Source organism: Phalacrocorax carbo, chromosome 2, assembly GCF_963921805.1.
Source record: "Phalacrocorax carbo chromosome 2, bPhaCar2.1, whole genome shotgun sequence".
NCBI classification, from domain to species: domain Eukaryota; kingdom Metazoa; phylum Chordata; class Aves; order Suliformes; family Phalacrocoracidae; genus Phalacrocorax; species Phalacrocorax carbo.
Window position 1 is genome coordinate 24,422,055 of NC_087514.1, and position 19,989 is coordinate 24,442,043.

General features: G+C 36.3%; 1 protein-coding gene across 5 annotated transcripts in view; it reads right to left on the reverse strand.

The window, feature by feature from the left end:
- VPS13B (vacuolar protein sorting 13 homolog B) overlaps positions 1–19,989 on the reverse strand; it is a 485,884-nt gene that overhangs the window by 267,188 nt on the left and 198,707 nt on the right. For all 5 annotated transcript variants that reach the window (XM_064442323.1, XM_064442322.1, XM_064442320.1 and 2 more), the window contains exon 20: positions 283–392. In XM_064442323.1, the coding sequence (XP_064298393.1) occupies positions 283–392 (110 nt within the window). The remainder of the gene's footprint in view (positions 1–282; positions 393–19,989) is intronic.

Genomic DNA, 19,989 nt, shown 5'->3' on the forward strand with positions numbered 1-19,989 from the left:
TATGAGGTCTCAGTAGTTAAACCTAGTTGCAAAATACTGATCCTGAACAGTGACCATCAAAAAAAACATTCTCTCTATTCTTTTAATTAAACATTATAAATGAAAACGCTGTGAAATGAAAATTTTAATATGCAAAACTTACCATTTTAAATAATTCAAAATAAGCTCAACAGAATGTGTAGCACACTACAAAGAACACAGTGACAAAAAACAAATATGTGGGATGAGAATGCACTACTGGCATACATGGAAGAGAAAGCTTCCCCTCCCTAAAATACATACCTGCTGAATGTGTCTACTAGCTCGTTTCTGAGGTTGGTAGATAAGCCAAGTATACAGGACTGTATCAACATTAATTGCTAATCCTTGTACGCTGGATAAGAGTACCGCACCTACACACCACAGAAAAGAAAATGTTAACTATCTGCTAAAGAATCTCCATATATGTATTCATTTTTTCTCGCACACATATCATCCTTGATGCATATCTTAGTTTGGATTGGACTTACATATATATTTATTTTAAATTCTGTTCAAGAGTAATAATTAAATCATAAACTTCAACAATTTCTTGAAAATTGTAAACTTGCCAGCACTGCCAGTATTATGGACACACAAAGACACAAAAAGGCAGATAATTGCATTTTGATTTTGCTTATTACAAGGTTTTGCCAAGAAAAATGCTTGTTTTCACAAAGTTGTGTGTGTAACTGAATACACACAACACCTTTCGTCAGATTCTCAGCCAACAATAACATTATGCAAGTAATGAGTCAATGAGACCCTTGACAGAAAGAGAAGACTGTAACACACAACTCCCCCCAACCTCAATAAAGAAAAACTTGATCTAGGACAGTGGGGTTCTTTTAATAAAGGCAGGTCTAGTTTAGGTTAGTGTTCTGCCCAAAGCTGCTCAGGATAAACATTTTTCATGTAAATGTGGTCATGAATATTCTTCCATGGACTAGCTACGTAAAATAAGGCCAATTTTTGAACTCTGCTAACACTGGCAGTGTCGGGACTGTGAGGTCTTAGGATTTTAAGTTTTACAACATATCTTATTTTCTTTAAATCTCACTTTTGAAGTCCTAGGATTACAAGATAGAGCTACTATGTCTCCATTTCTTAAAAGTAAACTTCTAGTTTTCTTATGCTTGTGAAGAAAAACTTACATGGAAACATTAAGGCTCAAAATAGGAGAAAAACAATTCTCCATATCCAGAAATCATATACTTCAAGGCAAGCACACTAAAACCCAATTTTTGAAGCACTACTAAAAATCTGTATTAAAAATCTGATGATGTATTTGTAAGGCTTTTGTTTTAACAGTACAGATAAAGTATCTATTGGAGCAGAACTTAATTAAAAAGCTGCAAAATTCAGAAGCAAATCGATTAATATAAGACAAAGGTATTGATTATATTGAAAGAGTGTGGCAAGTAGTAATAGGCAGTTGTCTTTGCATGTACGTTTTGCAATTTTACAACAAATAAATGAAATTATGAAGTGTATTAAATACAAAAAATCCTGGTTGCTGGAAGGTCCTATCACCAAGTTCTAGGGAATTACAGTAATTCTCTAATTCAAAGATTCATAGTTCCTAAAGCAATATATAGTATATTTACTCTGTAGTACACAATATAATTATGCAGCAATCTGAATTTAATAATTCCAATAAATTCAGAAAGCTTGTCACATATTTCAATGTACCTTGCAAAAACATATGCTTCAACACTTGTAATACATCACCAAAATTGTAAATGAAAAAAAAAAAACAACCCACAAAAGAGGTAAGTTGTGAGTTTATTGTATATACAAAATTTTAAAACCAGCTGAATGCCAAACGGCAGAAGCCTCACCAACCTGGGGCAACGTAAGCAAAGCCTGATGAGTACAGTGGGAAGATAGCAGTCAAGAAATACACAAAGATAAATCATCTGCCGAGCACAAGGTTGGAGTTGGAACACACACTATGCAGAACTCCTCCTAACACACACACTAGTCGATGTGATCTGATGGTTTTAAATGTCAGTAATAAACCTTAGAAATAAATCTGCAATTTAAGGCAAAGCTGATGTCAAGCATAAAGGAAATGGGTAACGTGCAAGTAAGAAAAGCAGTGAATATGCCTTGTGGCAGGATCTGAAGGACACTAGAAAAAGGAAGCAGAAGGTAACAGAGGACTGATAAAGTATATGCTACAATCATTAGCTTTTATAAGATGCTTGGATGCCAAAATAAGAGAATCCCACATCTTTAAGAGATACCGCCTGTTGTCAGCAATTCTTAATGAAAGGTTTAATGTATATGTGATATGACAAGTGGGAATCAGAGACCTCCCAAAGAGTGAGGAATAAAGTCAGCCTACGGGCAAAGTCAACAAAAAAACCCCATATTTATAACAGACTCCTGAAAAGAAAAAGTGTTACTGTAGCACATGATGCTAGTTACTCAATTTAATTTCTTGTTTACTGCAAAAATTATCTAAAACTAACAAGTTCAATATACTTAAGTCATGCTTTGAACTGAAACTGAAAACCTTTTCACTTCAGTGAGGTAACACTAGCACAATCCCCTAAAACTCTAAAGTAAGGTAGAACAGAGAGCAAAATAGGGTTTTTTTCCAGTTGTCTTTTGTCACTGATAGCTTGTGTCTGGGAGAAAGAAAAAAAGAAAAAAAAAAAAACACAAAAAACCAACCCCAAACACCAGTACAAGTAGTCAGATAAGCAATTATATTATCTGCCTTTTAATTCGACCATCAGGTAACTTTGGCCTCCTACCAAGCCACTTCTGTCACATCGAATTACTGAAATTTACTGCCGCATTTACTAGTCAGCCACTATATTCAAAGAGCAGTTTAATCACCTATGTAAAGTCGTTTTCTGTGTAACAGCTTTCTTCAAAGTAAATAACTATGTAGTCAAAGAAAAGCTTCTCGGATTTGCCTCCTCCTCCCCACCCCCTCCCCCCAAAAAAACCCTCTTAAACTTGTATTTTCATGCCAAGAAATAAGAACTTCCCCCCCAGTTTTCAAGGAAGATCTCACTGGTGTGAGGACCAAGCTGTAAGTTGGCAGCAGACTCCTTACATGTCTAAGAAAAAAATTTAATTGCTATTTTGTCTCTGTCAAAATGCAATGCTCGAGTTTCCTGGATTTCATTAAGATTGTGGTGAACTTTCTTTTCTCCCCTCCCCTCTTCTCCTTTTAATTAAATTTACATTTCAGAAAAAAACAGACCTTAGCCCCATACCATACTAGGTTTTCTTTCCAGATCCCAGTTCTTGCCAGAGTTATCTATTACATCTATCTAGTAAATTATTTGAAAAATAAGAATCAAACCCAACACCACATAATCTTTGAATATTTGAGAATTTCCTCAAAGTCACAGTGTCATTTACCAGGTGCAGTTTGGTCAAATAATTTCTTTCCTCCCCAGCTTTCGGCTCTCTCCTGGAGGAGCGAACGAGGAGCGAACCGGGGGGGGGGGGGGGGGGCTGCAGGCGGGCGGTGAAGGAGGACAAACAGGAGGCAGCAGAGCACAGCTGCACTTGGCAGTCTCATCCTGCAGACGAGCTTCTTAACAAGCTTCCTTGGACGATAACAGCTGCAGCAAAGCTCTCGTCCTCCCAAGAGACAGGGGGCCTGCGAAGGATAACCTGGGGCCTCCTGCACTTGGGTTGGCTCTTGCACCACCTCCTCCCACCTTGAGTTCTGAGCAAAGGCTGCTGGAGGAACAGGGAGGAGAGAGATCACTAGCCTGGGACTTTAGCCCTACCCTCTCCTTCAAAAGGGAAATTCAAGCATAAAATAAGGGGGACAAAAAAGGGAATATGGTACATTTCTGGTGAGGTGGAAGAGAACACCTGGGGGATGCAGCTGCAGAGAAAAGTGGCCGGAAGTAAAGGCAGGATAGGTGAAATGGGGCGAAGTCAAGCAGCAGAGTGGTGGTGCTGAGGGATGCTCAGCAGTGATAAGGAAGAATGGGAAAGGGCTTCAAATATCACAGAGAGAGAAGAAAAGGATGAAGGCAGCAGGATGGTGAAAGAGAAATGTAGAGGTGAATGAGCGCCTTAAGAAGAAGGGAGATGGCAGCACTTGGCAAAACAGCTCTCTTTTTGGAGATGTAAGAACCTTGTGAAAGAGTGAACTGCATTACTGAGTCACTCCCAACATTTTGGGGAAAAAAATTGCTAGGAAGAATAGGCAATAATAGTTCAGTCATAAATTAACTTACTGAAACTCAACATTTAACACCACCACCACCACCGCCACCACATACCATGACGCACCAGACATTGAGAAGCAGCCTTGCTATTTATGTGCAGAAAAATGTATTTTATCTCTGCAACAATAAAGGAGCACACTGGCAGAGTTCTTTCTAAATTCTGCTCTGCGTGTATGCAGTATCCAAACACATCTATATTGCTATTTCCAGTAAAAACTTTCAGTAAATCATTTTAGGTATTCCCCTATAAAATGAACTGAAAAACCTCTACAGGAAACTGAAGTTTAAGTTCTAGTTAATGTACACTTTCTATTGGGGAGGGATCACAAATATGAACAAAGGGAATGATCTACAATAAAAACTAATTCTTACAAGTTTTGTTTATTTTTAGTAACTAAGTAACTAAAGAAAACATTATACCATCTTGCTATATAAACTACACCATGAATTATTTTAGCATTGAGCTCATGACTCCTAGATGTCTCAGGACACTTGAATGATAAGCAGGTGCCGATACAGGTTGAGTTAGCATTATTAATTTAGTATCCAATTATTTTAAAGGATAACAGAGAGAAGAACTAATCTTTTAACTTATTATCATACTGTTTTGAAGGGCAGTTCCACTAAGGCATACTATAAAAATGCAGATCTGCATATTACACCCAAATGAAGAGTTCTTTTTTTAAAAAAAAAAAAGCATACAGGTAATTAGTTCATTCTGCTAGTTGACTCAGAACAGATGCATTGTAAATTACTAAATGTGGAAATATCTAACTCTGTTTAATTTTAGCCTGGGAGTCAACTAAGGGAAAAAGAGTGCTCTTTACTACTCTGCTTACTGCCAAAATGGCTCGCTTACCCACATTCCAAACAGGCTTTACCAGTTAGCTATCCTATGGCACTACAGCCATTTTCAGTCACATCCCAAGCTGAAGAATGAGAGCTGAAGTAGGAGTTAGAGATTGCAGTTACACAGCATAAAAACTAAACATGCAACCTTTTTGTCCACTATGGAATATCAACAACAAGCCTATATGACTGCCCTGCAAAATAATCAGCTTATCTAAGAGACCAAGTCCTGCATTTCATCCTGAATTGCCAAGTCCGACAAGGAAAACAGATATTTCAAGCTACATCAAAGTTAATGCGATTGTGAAAAATTATTTTTACATTATACCATCTACAATAAGTTAATAAATTTTGTCTAACTACTGAAATATATGTCTGCATGTCTCCCTATTCAAGGTTGACTTGAATGATTACAGATGGCCTTTTATGTAAATATTATCCCAATTTTATCATGGAGAAAAACCTCCAAGTCTACTGTACTTTCATAGAGTTTTACACTCATCAAGTGCTTAAAATAACTCTAAGATCAATTAGTTCACTTGCTTAAACCAATATTAGAATATTTCATTAAAACATAAGTAGTGGGGTAACATTTTCCCATGAACTAAGGCGCTTTGGTCCGTAATATCAAACAGTTCCTTCATACAGCAGTTATTCTTTGCTCAAGCATACATGCACTACAATAGTTTAACACTTTTTTTTTCCTTAAAGCTTTTGATCTTTGGAAACATCCAGTAAGAATCTACTTCTATTACTATCATGACCTTGTAACTCTCCTACTGAGGTTTATAGCAGAAAAAGCATTAAGTGCTGAAACAAAAGAGATCAGCATCATTATTTTTATTTCAAAAATAGAGAAAGTGAGCCAGAGAAGTGAAGTTATTAAATCACACAGCAGGACAGCAGGACCCAGGGATAGAATTCAGATGTTAAAGTTATGCACCACAGCTAAGTACCTGCTGTAACGAGTAGCAAAAGTAAGTGTATGGGTGTGACTTCTGTTAATCATAACTCTAAATCACACAGGCCTAATTTCAATTTAATGTTCTGATAAGCCATCATTAGGGTTAAAGAAAAGAAACATCCTATCTCCATCAATATACATACCCAAATACTCACAAATACTGAATTATGAAATAACATAGAATTATAGCCAAAGATGTAACATAATGAGGCAAAACACAAAAATGCTGAATACATTGGTTAACACAAAGGGTTGTGTGTCAAGCAGCATTTTGCTGAAGTACAAGGAGCCATATTTCTGTAAATCAATCTGAAGTAAGATATATCAAATCAAGTTGTGGAGAACAACCCTCACTTGTTTCAAATAATCCCTGCCCTTTGATGTTAAGAATGGAATTAAGTCTATTTAGTATTTTGTATTTCTTACTGAGGAAAAACGTTATGACATGCTGAGATGCAAGTTTTCACAAAGATGCTAGAATATTTGTATTTAAATTGTTTGCTGTATGGTTTTTTGGGGAAGAAAAAGTATCTTGAAAGGCTGCTTTGTTTTCCAAAATTCATTTGAGCAAAACTAACTTCCTTTAGAGAACATGGTGATGTGTGTTCTGGGAAACAGTTTAATAGCCAATAACAATCAAGAAAAATAGGAAATGTGTAGGCAGCTGTAGTATACAGAAATGTCAGCTTTATTTGGATGATTCCTGAATTGCCCCTACAGAAACGTAACAGCAATATTCCTATGCTGAGCTACATAGCACCTCTTCCTTAATTTCTAGGCTTTCAATGCAAGAACGTCTGATTCAAGTATTATTTCTAGGTCCTGTTTATATATTTAACCATCACACTTACTACTCTGTAAATACAAGGAGAACGAGGAGCCTTAAATTCAACTGACAGGGCTATACAGATAGAAAGCAAGGATATATTATAATGACTTCAGAACCATATTGTCAGCAAGTGAATAAAATATGAACATTTTAGAAAACATGAAGTGTTTAGAACACTTGGTTTGTTTTATTAATTAAAAAAAAAGGGGGGGGGGGGGGGGGGGCGCGCCAAATACAATGTTCAAGTTGCCCAGAGAGTTACGTTTCCACTCGGAATATGCAGGGTGGCCCAAAATGACTCCATGCAGAGGGTGTTACTGGAGACAGTGCTATGCAAGCAGGTGTTCGGACACATAGTAGTGCTTACAACTAACCAGTTTACAAAAGTATCTACCGAAGTCTCCCTTTGTCTTTTTCCCCCTCCAAAGTCCCACTAGAAAGCTACCTAACATTTGGTGTTATAAATCTGATCATCAATCTGACTTTAAGTCCTTAGACTGTGTTTGTTACGAAACTTGATGGATAAGATCTGCTCTGCTAGCATTGAGACACTTTCACATATAGAAGAGTTAGTTGTCAGGCTACCAACAGTTCTGCCTCTGTATCTGATACCACCACAATTACATGTATGACAACAATTACTTAGACCTCTAACAAATGCCAAAAATTACATTAACGTGATCACACCTGACCAGGTTTTCAAAATGTTAACACAGGTTTGAGAATTTTAGCTCTGTGACAAAAGAACTCAAATACGTGTTGTAATGTCAAGGCTGTAACTTTTCATTTTCCGTGTGGAACCAACACAACTCACAGTTCTCACAGTTATTCACTCTTATGTACATTTCATTAAAGTAAAAAGTTGGTGCTCTGAATAAACTATAAGGCAATTTTGCTAATTTTTTGTTTGCTCTACTTGGCTGAGACCCCTTGATTCTATTTTAAAGGCTGTGGTGGCTATTTTTTCAGATTACAGGGAGTTTTAGTCTCACTTCTAAAATGCAATAATTCCACGGAATGGATTTCTGATGTTCTACTGAAAACAGACGTCTTCTCAACCAGACTAGAAATAAAATATTTATATGGATATTTTTTGTTAAACAATAATTTTGCTAATTCCTACATTTAATGGACTGAGATTAGAAGTGAGCGGAATAGGGCAGCAAATCCTTCTCAGGAGTCTAGTACTACTTTTGGATCATATTCTAGTCTGCAACAAATGTGAACAAATTTAATTCTAAATTAAGAAATACTATGGCTCAAACTTAGTGTTCTTCTAAGGAACCAACAAGCATACAGAAAAAGCACATTTAGTTATGCAGTCTACTGGAATTCCCTAGATAAATTCCACAAGGTGTTTCACCAGAGGCTTTTAAAGAGACTATGCTACCTGTAAGGGATAAAAGAGTAAGTTAAATAGATAAATAATTTGAGATTGGTTAAATTATTGAGGAGAAAAACAATGTTAGGAAAACATGGTAATTTTCACTATGGAAGAATGCAGAGCCCTGCAGGGTCCTGCGCTGCCCAAGATGTTCCAGGAGATGAATGTGGTGCCCAGCTCTGCTGAGCTATCCGGAGTAACCCAAGAACAGGGCTGACTAAAGAACTCCCAAAGTATCCCACCTGACTCAATACAGGTAAACATACTTTTCTTACTGGTATCGTTGCCTCATATCTTAACTTCACATGTAAAATGTCAGCTGAGCTGACTGCTTTGACTCAGAAAACAAGATTTCTGTTTATTATAGAAAAGTGTTCAGTAGGAAGGAAGGAAGAGACAATAAACCAGAAAATATCTATACCACTGCATAAATCCATTGTGTACGCAGATATTGAGAACATCGTGTGCAGCTCTGGTCAGTCAAAGGGGTCGGTTTTAAGCATTCAAACCTAGAAACTCCTGTTTCACAATACCATTCATTCAGTATTTATGCTTCCTGATTCACTGTATGCTCCATGCCAAAAGTATTATACATTTTCCAAATCCCAGAGCAGGGAGCACAGAAATAAAAATGTATACACACGTGTTTCTTGAATTTCACTTACTGGTTAAGTAATTTTCTCTTCTTCATTTTTAAATGATTGCCTATTTACTATAGTCAACTCCAAAACAAATGGGTTTTGAACAACTCCAGGTCCAAACCACCTGGACCTCAGAGCCTTAGACAAACTGCAAGAGCAGAACCTCTTTTCCAAATGTACTAATTTTTGCAAGTTTTTATGATTGCATTATTCTTGGTAAGTAGGTATGTTTAACTACCAACAGTAGCTGCGCTTTGTCAATTATCGTCTGTGTAAACAGTATGTAAAGATACCCAGGTCTCCAGATACGCAACAAATGAGTTCTAATCGCTGTTGACAATCCTGCTGCACAGTTTGATTAAAATAACCTCCAGATTCCACACAGAAACTTCTGCAGAGAAAGCTTCAGCTGAAGGCCAAAGGGCCATGGAGGGGCAAGCCGCTGAGAAAACACGTGTCGATGGACAAAGACCTCTTGCGAGTGCGGGAGATAATGTTTTGACAGAGCGATTGCTGAATAAAATCTTGCTGTTGCTCATGGAGGAGCTCGTTCCAAAAACTTACACCTGCACATGGGTATTCTCAACCCTGAGCTACAACTGCAACTACAGCACCCTGATGGACAAATGACTAACCTTCAAGATCTAAGAGACCGCCTAAATGCTCCACGTGAAAGCTTGCATAACAGCAGGTTGAAGACCATAATTGACTTGGATAAGCAATCTATCATGTGATTTTGCTGGAATGAAGATGTTTTCAATAAGGGATAGACAAGGCTGAAAAACTGTATTATATACCTATTGTAAGATGGTTTAGTGCAAGGCTGATCAGGACACAGACTTCCAGGGTTCTAAGTGAATAGCTCATATGGAGCAAGAAAAGATTGGAGAAACTGAGAGCAGAAATCTCAAAGCTATCTTAAATCACAGAATCATAGAAAAATTGAGGTTGGACAAGACCTTTAAGATCATCAAGTCCAACCGTCAACCCAACACCACCATGTTTCCTAAAACATTTCCCCAAGTGTGACATCTACACGTTTTTTGAACATCTCCAGAGATGATGACTCCACCACCTCTCTGGGCAGCCTCTTCCAATGTCTGACCAATCTTTCAGTAAAGAAATTTTTCCTAATACCCAATCTAAACCTCCCCTGATGCAACTTGAGGGTTTGAAAGGACTAGTCATAAAGAACCACTCCTAGACTTGTAGAGCACCTGTAAAGTCAGACATATGGCAGGAGGACATCAGAAAAGAAGCACAAATTTACCTTTGTCTTTAAAGGTCAGACTTCCTCCTCACTCCATAACAAAACCATGCATAACTGTATACACAAAAGCATACTGGTATCAGGATTGCATCCTCCTTTTCTCTATGACTGGATTGGTACAGTGCTACCACACCCTTTCTCCTGTTGTGACACAACATTACAGGAAGATTGTGAAATAATGATACAGGTAAAATAAGCCAAGCCTCAATATATCTCCTTTTAAGTGATTTTTCAATACAATCTCCAGTTTGTTACGTTTATAATCTGGGTTTTAAACTAAACCAGCAAATGCTCTGAAAACTGCCAAGAAGTTTCTTAATACAGTTCAGCTTCTGTATTTATAAACACCTCACTATAATCTGCCAAAATGCTATTTTGCAATTTCTTGCAGCAGTATTCCTCTGCGAATTGCAACAGGATTCTTCCCCTATGGCAACAGGGCACCAAGGGAGCTATTTTCATTCCTTCTTCAGCAGTTGTCCGTTTGTACTGTTGTGACTATGGATACCAACTGGTCTTGCACTTTAAATTATAAAACTGAAATCTTTTCAGCAGTAGATGCCTCACGTACTTTCTCTTAAAAGTAATATGAATAATATACAGCTGTGGTTTCTGTTTCCTTTTTTCTTAAACATTACAGCTTCTGAGAGGCAACAGGAAACACAGAAGATTTCACATAATTTCTTAGGTGCTGAAATAAAAGAATACACTCACAGACACAGAGGTTGAGGAATCAGAAAATAATTTAGGAAGGCAAGCAAGCTTCACAGTAGAAATTCTACATAACATTATGCATTTCTATTGCAGAAATATAAGTGGAGGAAGAACGGAAAACTATGTATCTCCTAAACAGAAAATCCTTACTAATTCCTATATTCCTTTATATTGCTTAAGACGACTTCATGCTCTACACCAGTCATTCAAGATTGCATATGAGTTGTCAAAGAATAAGCCAAAATAAAAATAACCACAGTATGTTACACTGACAAAGTTGTGACACTACAAGATAAGTTAAGTTACACAGGGAGTTCTACTGTAAACTTGGCTTTTCCCCCCATATGTACCCTCCACTGAAACTTGATATATAGGACTCAAGTTGAAAGCAAATATTTTCTTAAAAATACAAATAAAATAAAAAACCCACACTAACCAACATCTTTGAAAAATATGAGATTTGTAGTGCTTGGTTACTTAGTGGAAAAGAAATAGAAGTTTTAGATACTATGGACATAAAATGGGCAAGTTTTCTAATGGACAGTCAGTTGTGGTCACTTTTGCAGCTGATGTCTGCATAAGCAATAATTTCAAAAGGGTCCTGTATTTGCGAATGACAGTACACACACATAAAAAACCCCATTTCATTGAATCTGCACTCGATTTCCACAAACAAGGAAAATTACATTTTGGAGGTAACCTTAGTAACATCATGTTAACTTAATTCCAAATTTGAATGAAATTCCCCAAGTCCATTAAATATAATTTAATTTTAAGCTTTATGGTACCATTTTGGTAGACATATCTACCATATAAAACTGAAAAGCCTTCCTCAACTTATGAAACCTACATGTAAGAAACGAAGGAGAACAGCTAAGGATCTCCATGTATACTGAAATGGTTGTACCAAGACACAAACGGGTGGACTACCTTGACATCTCAAATGTGAAAATAACTCTATTCACACCTAGAGGAGGGGAACTAGCTTCAGAAAGTCTTGGGAACATGCTATAGTTTCAAGAGATTTTAGAAAGATTTCTAATTAACTACATTACATATTGGAGGACTTTTGAAGATATACAGTGTACTAACTGAAAAATTCCCACATAGCATAAATACCTAGGACAAATGCCTTGTTGCTGCATATAGTGAAATTGCCTAAAATTCTGACTGAATTTACGTATCAGCATATTGAATGCATATAGTGCAATCTGGATTCCTTGCCTGCAGTTTTATCTGTTACTTCTCTAAGTTCCATCTGGGATGCTAGTAAACTCAGCAGAACAAATAGCTTTCCTTCCTGTAATATTCTTGTAAATAAACACAAAACCTAGAAATAAACAATTACTGTATTAATCACAGATTCAGTCATATCTATATGAAATGTAAAATTGCACCTTTTACTGGTATCAATTTTATCCCCTTTTAGAATAGCTTCATATATAATGGTTACAAAGAGGAACTGATACGACATATCCTCTAATTATTTAGTAACTTCCTAAACTAGCATTTATGCTACTAGAAATGTACAGCAATTCAGACTCTATACAGTCACTGTGAATGTTACAGATACTGATCAAAGAAGCATCTTAGCTGGGCAAAGGAAAGCCCGTCACAGTGCTTTTACAGAGATGAAGCAACTAATGTTAAAAATGCCAGAAAAGAAAGGATCCAACACAAAGCACCAACACAAGTAATACTGGAGGAGACTGTTGATCATCCTGCCTTTACTACTGAGGGCAATTTTAGAAGTATTTTTAAAAAATGAAATAATCTTCCAATTTGTAGAGATAAAGGTTCCCAGGTAAATTTAATATAAAATCTGAATTATTGAAATAACTTTTCACAATAATATAATGAATGTTGCCATGACCAGCAGTAGACAAATAATATAAACCTGTCTTTACAGATCATATTGAGGGCATAAAATCAAAGGATTCAGCACACTACACTATAAATTTCATAGAGTATTATAAAAAAAAACAAACCTATGAAAGACAGCATTCAGAATATCCTTACAAATATCCAGAGTGACAAATGGGTTTACTATAAAAGTTGCTTTATTCTTCTGCCTGAAACAAAGCTCTGAGCCTCCAATGCAGCAAGGAGAAAAAGTAACTGTTAACCTTTTCACATCAGAAATTAATGCACAAAACTACAAACACAGCCAAAGTTTGTGCAGTTCATTTCTACCTGCAGTGAACAGGAAGATGGTTATTTGATGTTTACTAGTTGCTTCAGAATTACTACAGCATTTAGTTGATGTAGAGCTAAGCTATTCTTCCAATACCGGCATGTTTGTAAACTTCAAATGTACAATTAAGGTCAGCTATTAAGATAAATTATTCTAAAGATTCAGGAGAACTAGACATGATGCAGCCAAAAAACTGAAACACCTAACAAATACAGTAAACTCATTTTCTTTTAGACTGAAATATGCATTCTTGAACAGTGTCAAGACTTGTGTTGAATATCTTCTCACTCAGTGGATCTAATCAAGAACTTATTAGGGACAGGCTTGCTAAATCTCATTACTAATACTTCTGAATTATAGGAAATCTGTATGAGATTAACTATGCTTAATATATATTAAAGCATTAGTTACACTATTATGTAAATATACCTATTTTCAAAACAATTTTTACCCTATTCCATCACTGTTAAATTTTTTAAAAAACTTGAAACAAGGTAAAGTTGAATTGATTATATAAATTTTGATTAACAAATCCAAAATTATGTTTAGTTCAGTCAGTGTTTTAAATCACCTCCTAGCTAAACTGATAGCAGGAATTTTACTTTCACTTTTGGGCTTGAGTGAATGGTTCTCTTCATTCAAAATACCAACAGCTCTGTTCTAGTTGTCTATTATTAATAAAAATGTATTTATTTTTGTTATGATATTTATTATTTTTAAAAAGCACATAAACTTCTCCAGTATGGGCACTGGAAAATCACAGGTAAGGTAAATTATGAAACTGCATCTCTTAACTAACAGAAGTAGAGAAAGCTGCTGTCACATTTAGGCCACAGTGGGAGTCTTTAAATATGCTGTCTTGAAGAACTGATTTTTAACTGAGACCAACTTTCACATTTTTACAGCATCTTCTGAGAGAAATGTTACAAATAAACAGAAATCTGTAACCTTTAGTGTTATTCTGGCAGTAAGCTGAACACTACAGCATTATGATTTTACAAAGCTCATTTAAGATTTTCAGCAAAAGAAGTGTTAAGTAAACTGTAAAACACATCTGCACAAGCATTATAAGAACACTGAGTTTATTTACAAAGCAAATATTCCTGCAGATGGCTAACAATATATCATGACATCTTCAGAATACTAACTTTCTGGCCAGATCTTTTGGGGATGTGCTCTGAAAGAGTGGCTGTGCTCTTACATCATATTTTACAGATCAGCAAAAACCGTACCTGCTACAAACTACTTAGATCAAGTTTTCCCGCATTTGTCAGTGCACATTTCAGACTATTAAAATTATAATTAAAAAAGAAGTCCAATCAGGTAAAAACTGTAAGAAAATAATCAAAGAGAGATCTAAACAATCAAACGTTAAAAGAAACGTTTACTTATAACCATGCATTAGATGCCCCATGCAATTTTAAATCTTCTGCCTGACAGCACATGTTGCGGGCCCTGTATGGTCCCTACCGTGCAACCGTAGCACTAGCTAAACAAATTCTTTGCTAATCCAGATATCTCAGAGCTGTATTTCTATGCTGGGGCTGGAGAGGTGCCAGTTCTAAAACCAAGAGGTGAACATAACAGCAAGCATACGATGTAATTTCTGTATCTGTAAGAGGAAAAAAGCTAGAGGATTCTTAATTTTCTTGACATTAAGGGAAATAATTCTGATCAGCTGCTTCTTCCCCAGGTCATTAACCTCATAGTCCTTTATTATGATTATAACACTGCGTGTAGAAACCAGATTTCTGGAATAAAATGCAGATGTTCATGAAGTCTTGTGCCTGCTCATAGCTTTATGTTTTGTGATACTAAGTGGATACTTGGCTTTTGGGTTGGGCTTGCGTTTTGGTGGGGGGTGCATTAACTGGTGAGAACATTTAAAAACTTTAAAAAGTAACTGATGTATAACCATTTCAAGTATGCAGTTGTCATTGTAACAAACCTCCATCTTGGACCATGGACTGAGTAATTTTAAAGTTTCATCAGGTCATAAGTTTAAGCGAAAACCAGTTGGTATATACTGTTAAAAAAAGGACCACTACCATACATGCTGTGTTTCAGTTGCTTCCCGCTCCTTACCACATCATTAATTTTATGTGGCGTAAGCTTCATCTGCTTTGTTACTATTGCTGCATAGCTGGTTTCTCCTTTTATGCAAGCTTATATCAAGTCCAAAGGTTATTAAAATCACATTAATTTTCTGTAAATACTCATCTATGCTCAGCTATCTCCAGAGTGACAAGCTAGATGCTAAACAGCGTCCAACTGAAGAACATGACAAAATAGTTCAAAATAACTCTGTTTACTTAGCTGCTTTCAGTTCAAGGCAAAACCAGAAGAATAGTTAATATGACTGGCTTGGAAGTTTTCAATTTCATGTTCTTATTGTACAGATATATGCAAAGAAGAGAATCTTTGTCTTAAAATCCAGAGAATTTGCCAGAAATAATTTCAAGTCATCAATAGCTAGGAATATCCAAACTGTTTTGACACAGTAACTAACTTGAGTACCTCCTTAATTTGAGGGAAAAAAAATTCTATTCAGATCAACCCGTTTGTGTTTGTGGTGTGCCTTGGAGAAAGAAACAGGGAGGCTCACAACAGCAGTCTGCTATAGTTATGGGCATATCAGAAGAACATTAAGAGAATCTGCTCTAAATTCTTGTACTCTCAGCTGGAAGGCTCTTGCATGGATTGCTATAAAAATAGCAAGGTAGACTGAGTAAGCAAGCACCTTATCGTGCTGCTTGTACTGCTTGCTGTTTATGAGAGCATGCTAACATTAGGGTCTGCATCTGTCAAATCTCAGAAGACCTGACAGCACTCTAAGTTATTTCATTAAATGCAACTGTCCCTAGTACCCTCACGTATTCTTTGTAACTCAGAGGATTATTTGCAGAATTCTACATTAATCCTTTTAGCACAACCACACAACTCAGAACATCTTCCTGCACAGCAGCAAATCTTTATCACAAACTGCATTATGATTTTCTGTTTTAGCAATCTGCAGCTTCTTTACAAATTTACAAGAAATACTACTTAACAGCCTAAAGGATTTGTATTTTTGAATACATGATTGTCTAGTTCTCCTCATTTATCAATACAATCAGCTACACGACAGCAGGGCAACAAAATTCAAGGGATGTTTAATGGATGGTTTTGATTAAAACAGGCTAAAACTTAATTTTATTGAAACTCCCAGCCACTAAAAAAAAAGGATGCTCCATAATTTAAATAATTCTAATAATGATTAAAAATAAATACTATGACACCTGTAATCTAATCACAGGAGCATCATAAGAGTGAAAGAAAACACGAAAGTAGTATTTAAATGTAAATGCAACTCAGTTGTGAGAAATGCAATAAGCAAATGTGTCCAATGTCAAAAGATGACAGAGTTTAAAATTTAAGGTAAACAGGGATGTCAAGATTAACCTCACTTAAACTTTGACTTTTACATATCTGTCCTAGGTGGCTTATTCTTAGGCTACAGTCATATCAGGTATTCTTTAAATATCATACATGACTATGTATGAAAGTTGTAAGTCTCCTGCCCCAGAAGTATGGTATAAAGGTAACACACCAGTTAAAAACAATCTATCTTAAACATCTATTTTGTGTCAGACCACAGCTTAATGAATACTAATTGTGCTTAAAAATCAAGGCAAAAAAAGGGTTCAGGCATGAAAGATGAGCATTTTTAACATCAAAGAACCTACTGTACACTTCCTTATTAGACATTAGTTTTTCACTTAAGCAGGAAAAAGCAAATTAATGAATAGATCATCTGTGGATCTAATCTGAGTTTTTGTAGTTGTGCCCGTATCTTATACTCTCCAGCTGTAGTGGCTAGTGAAGCAGTTACAGACACTGAAAAAAAGATAGTATTTTATAGATGAGGTTTTGAACATCACATATTTGCTGTGCAGCACATTTTATACTCTGAAACATTAATATTATGAGAGGAACACTACGGGGGTAATCCATATGGCATTTACAATTAAACAAGTATTTACTGATAAAAATCCATAAATTCATTCAGTCTTGTACTATTTTACAGAAGACCAGCTATTAACAGTTTCTTCCTGATATCAGAAAACCAATTAGCATTAATTCCTCCAATATATTCTACAGACAGAGTTTTAATGTAAGACATACCACTGTTACTGTAATACCTAGAAACACTGAGAGGTAGATTTGGTTGGTTTTTTTTTTTTCTTTTTTACAACTGAAGAGGTAATATTCTATTTAAGACATTCCTCAAAAATTATATACCATATTTATTCCTACTCTCAAAGGATATGCATACTGACTCCTCCAGCCCTAGCAAAGACTCCTGTCACGAGAGACCACCACATTCAGGAAAGGGATGAGAATCCTCCATGGATGCCACCTGAAAAACAAATCTGCACAGCTCGCAGCGCCTTCCAGCAGAACTAACCCATCCTCCCAGATGGTCTAGCTATGCCCCCAACGCACAAGCTCCCAGCCCTGCCGGGGCATGCTGGCTGGCACATACTCATTCTGCACATTCTTTCACTCTCAAGTACTGGCAGCAATCTCATGCTAACAAATACATAACAGACACACTGCTTGTGAACAGCCTATGGCAGATAACACCAGAACCACCGTTACCTCCATGTAGCTGGTTGAAGTGAAGCTACAGAAGTAACTTTCACAGTATATGCAAGAATGCTAGCACGTTAAGTATCTCACTGGGAAAAAGAAAAAGTCATTTATTCTATCCACAGACTTCATGTTACTTAAGCTTCAGTATAGCGTAAGTCAAATAATAAAGCTCAAGTGTAATGTAAATCATTATTACATGGAAGTTTACTTTCCTGCCACTACTGCCACATTCAGAAGCAACCTACAGTTCTGAATATCTTTTAAGTATTTTTTCATCAGTGCAAAATGTTTGTAAATGTTCTCTAAGCTGAACACTCAAAGAGATAGCCTTTTGTGAAGAAACTTTTCCTCATCATTCTTTCATTACAAAGTGAACATAAAGTGTAAAGTAATCAAGTAGATTAAAAATAGAGAGGCCTAATCTCCCTTTATTGAGATATTATTCACAGGCAATGCAATTTTCCTGTTGTCCAGTGGAAGCAGTGAGTTGCCACATAGAAGTGCATGCTTTTATTGATTACCAGGAAACTGTGGGTACTAAATGTCTGCTCATGAATCATACTTTAGGTGCCTGAAGTAGGAATGTGTGAGTCAGGCTTCCATGGTAAGAGAAAGGATAGGAGTGAAAAAAAACCCAACCAGCCCAAAAAATCAAACCCATACCAAAACCCAGGAAATGTATTTTCTGTCATTTTCTTTCCAGATTGTTCATTGGTTCAAAGAGTAAAAAAGGTATTATCAGAGATTAAGTTATGAAAAAAATCCAGCTCCCTCTCTAGTCATCAACTATCTCCCAGGCACAGACTAGCTGTGCGGCCCCCTAAAGAGACCCAGCAGTGCCCTCTGGTGATCCAGGTCAAATGGAGCTGTGTTACATGGGCAGAAAAATGGACCAGTGCCCTACAGAAGCTCCAGATAAAGTAGAAGGATTCTGTCGCTTCTTCTGGGGAATTACAGAGGAGCACGTGCCATTTGCATATATTTGTACCATTCTGTAAAATTTCTGCCACAAAATTTACTTTGTTTGAATGAATAACAATTATATCTGCATTTGGGGACAAAAAGGCACCAATATCCATTGTGTCCAATACATGTCTAAGTTTTCAGTCCTTGGCTAACACTGAAGATGACAGTGGTAGGTAGAACAGTTTTAGAGGATGGGACAACAAAACAGGCGTTTCTTTTCCTGTTTGCTTGGCTGGTTTTTTGTTTGTTTGTTTGTTTTAAGTTATGTAAGACACTCCCACAAGAACATGGTGGGCTAATATGATTTATATCAACTAGAGTGCAGCAGACTGGCATTATCTTTTGGTCCTTTGATAAGTTTGGGAGAAACAACAGAAAATGGTAGCATGAGAAATTCTGGCAATGCGGCTGGTCTCAGTGGAAATCCAGTATTCAAAAGCCACCCGAAGTATTTAACTGTATGGCAAGATCTACCAGGCTGGATTCCCAAAAGAAAAGCTTAAAAATAAATTTTTAAGGTATAATTAATTTAGGCTCTTGATATACTGATACCATTACTCCTGTTTTAAATCTTATCTCCAACTACCGTTTCTCTCACTGAGTTCTAATCTTTCTTCCATCCATTCTATTATCCAACAGCTTCCTTCCATCTACCTCACCTTCCTTTTCAATTCCCATATTATTCCCAATGCACTAAATATCTTTATTCTCATCAACATCTTTCCTTATTTCTTCAAACATAACCCCTCAAGTACATTTAATGTTTTCACTTTCGACCCATCAGCATTACCCCATATTCTTACAGACATGTTGTCTTACACCTACCCTTTTTGGGTTTGTTTCTTAACTATGTTGAGTTTTCTGAACCTGTAATATATCTTATTTTTTGAATGTACCATTTACTTTTACAGTGTGACATAATTTACAGTAATTTGATTTGAAACTCCATTTTGGTAACTGAATTTTTATTTCAATCATGTATAGGTCTCATATAGCAAATAATTATCATCTATAAAGTTCCTACTAGGTCTGGATTATTTTTATTTGAAATCTAAACAAAATAATCAAGAAAGCAGATTAGCTGCATACATTTTGATGCTGTAAGTCAAACGTGAAAATAGCCTTTCAAATATATTCTTCAGTTGGATAGATTTAACTGAACAAAAATTAAAAGGAACACAGATTCAGAAACAGGGAAAGTGAGCAAAACTGAGACAGCATTTTGTTCTTTTTTTGATCAGAGTTATGGTAATAGGACAAGAAACTTCTATGCATTTTGGATTCTCACTTCACAGAGATTCACTGGAGTGGTGT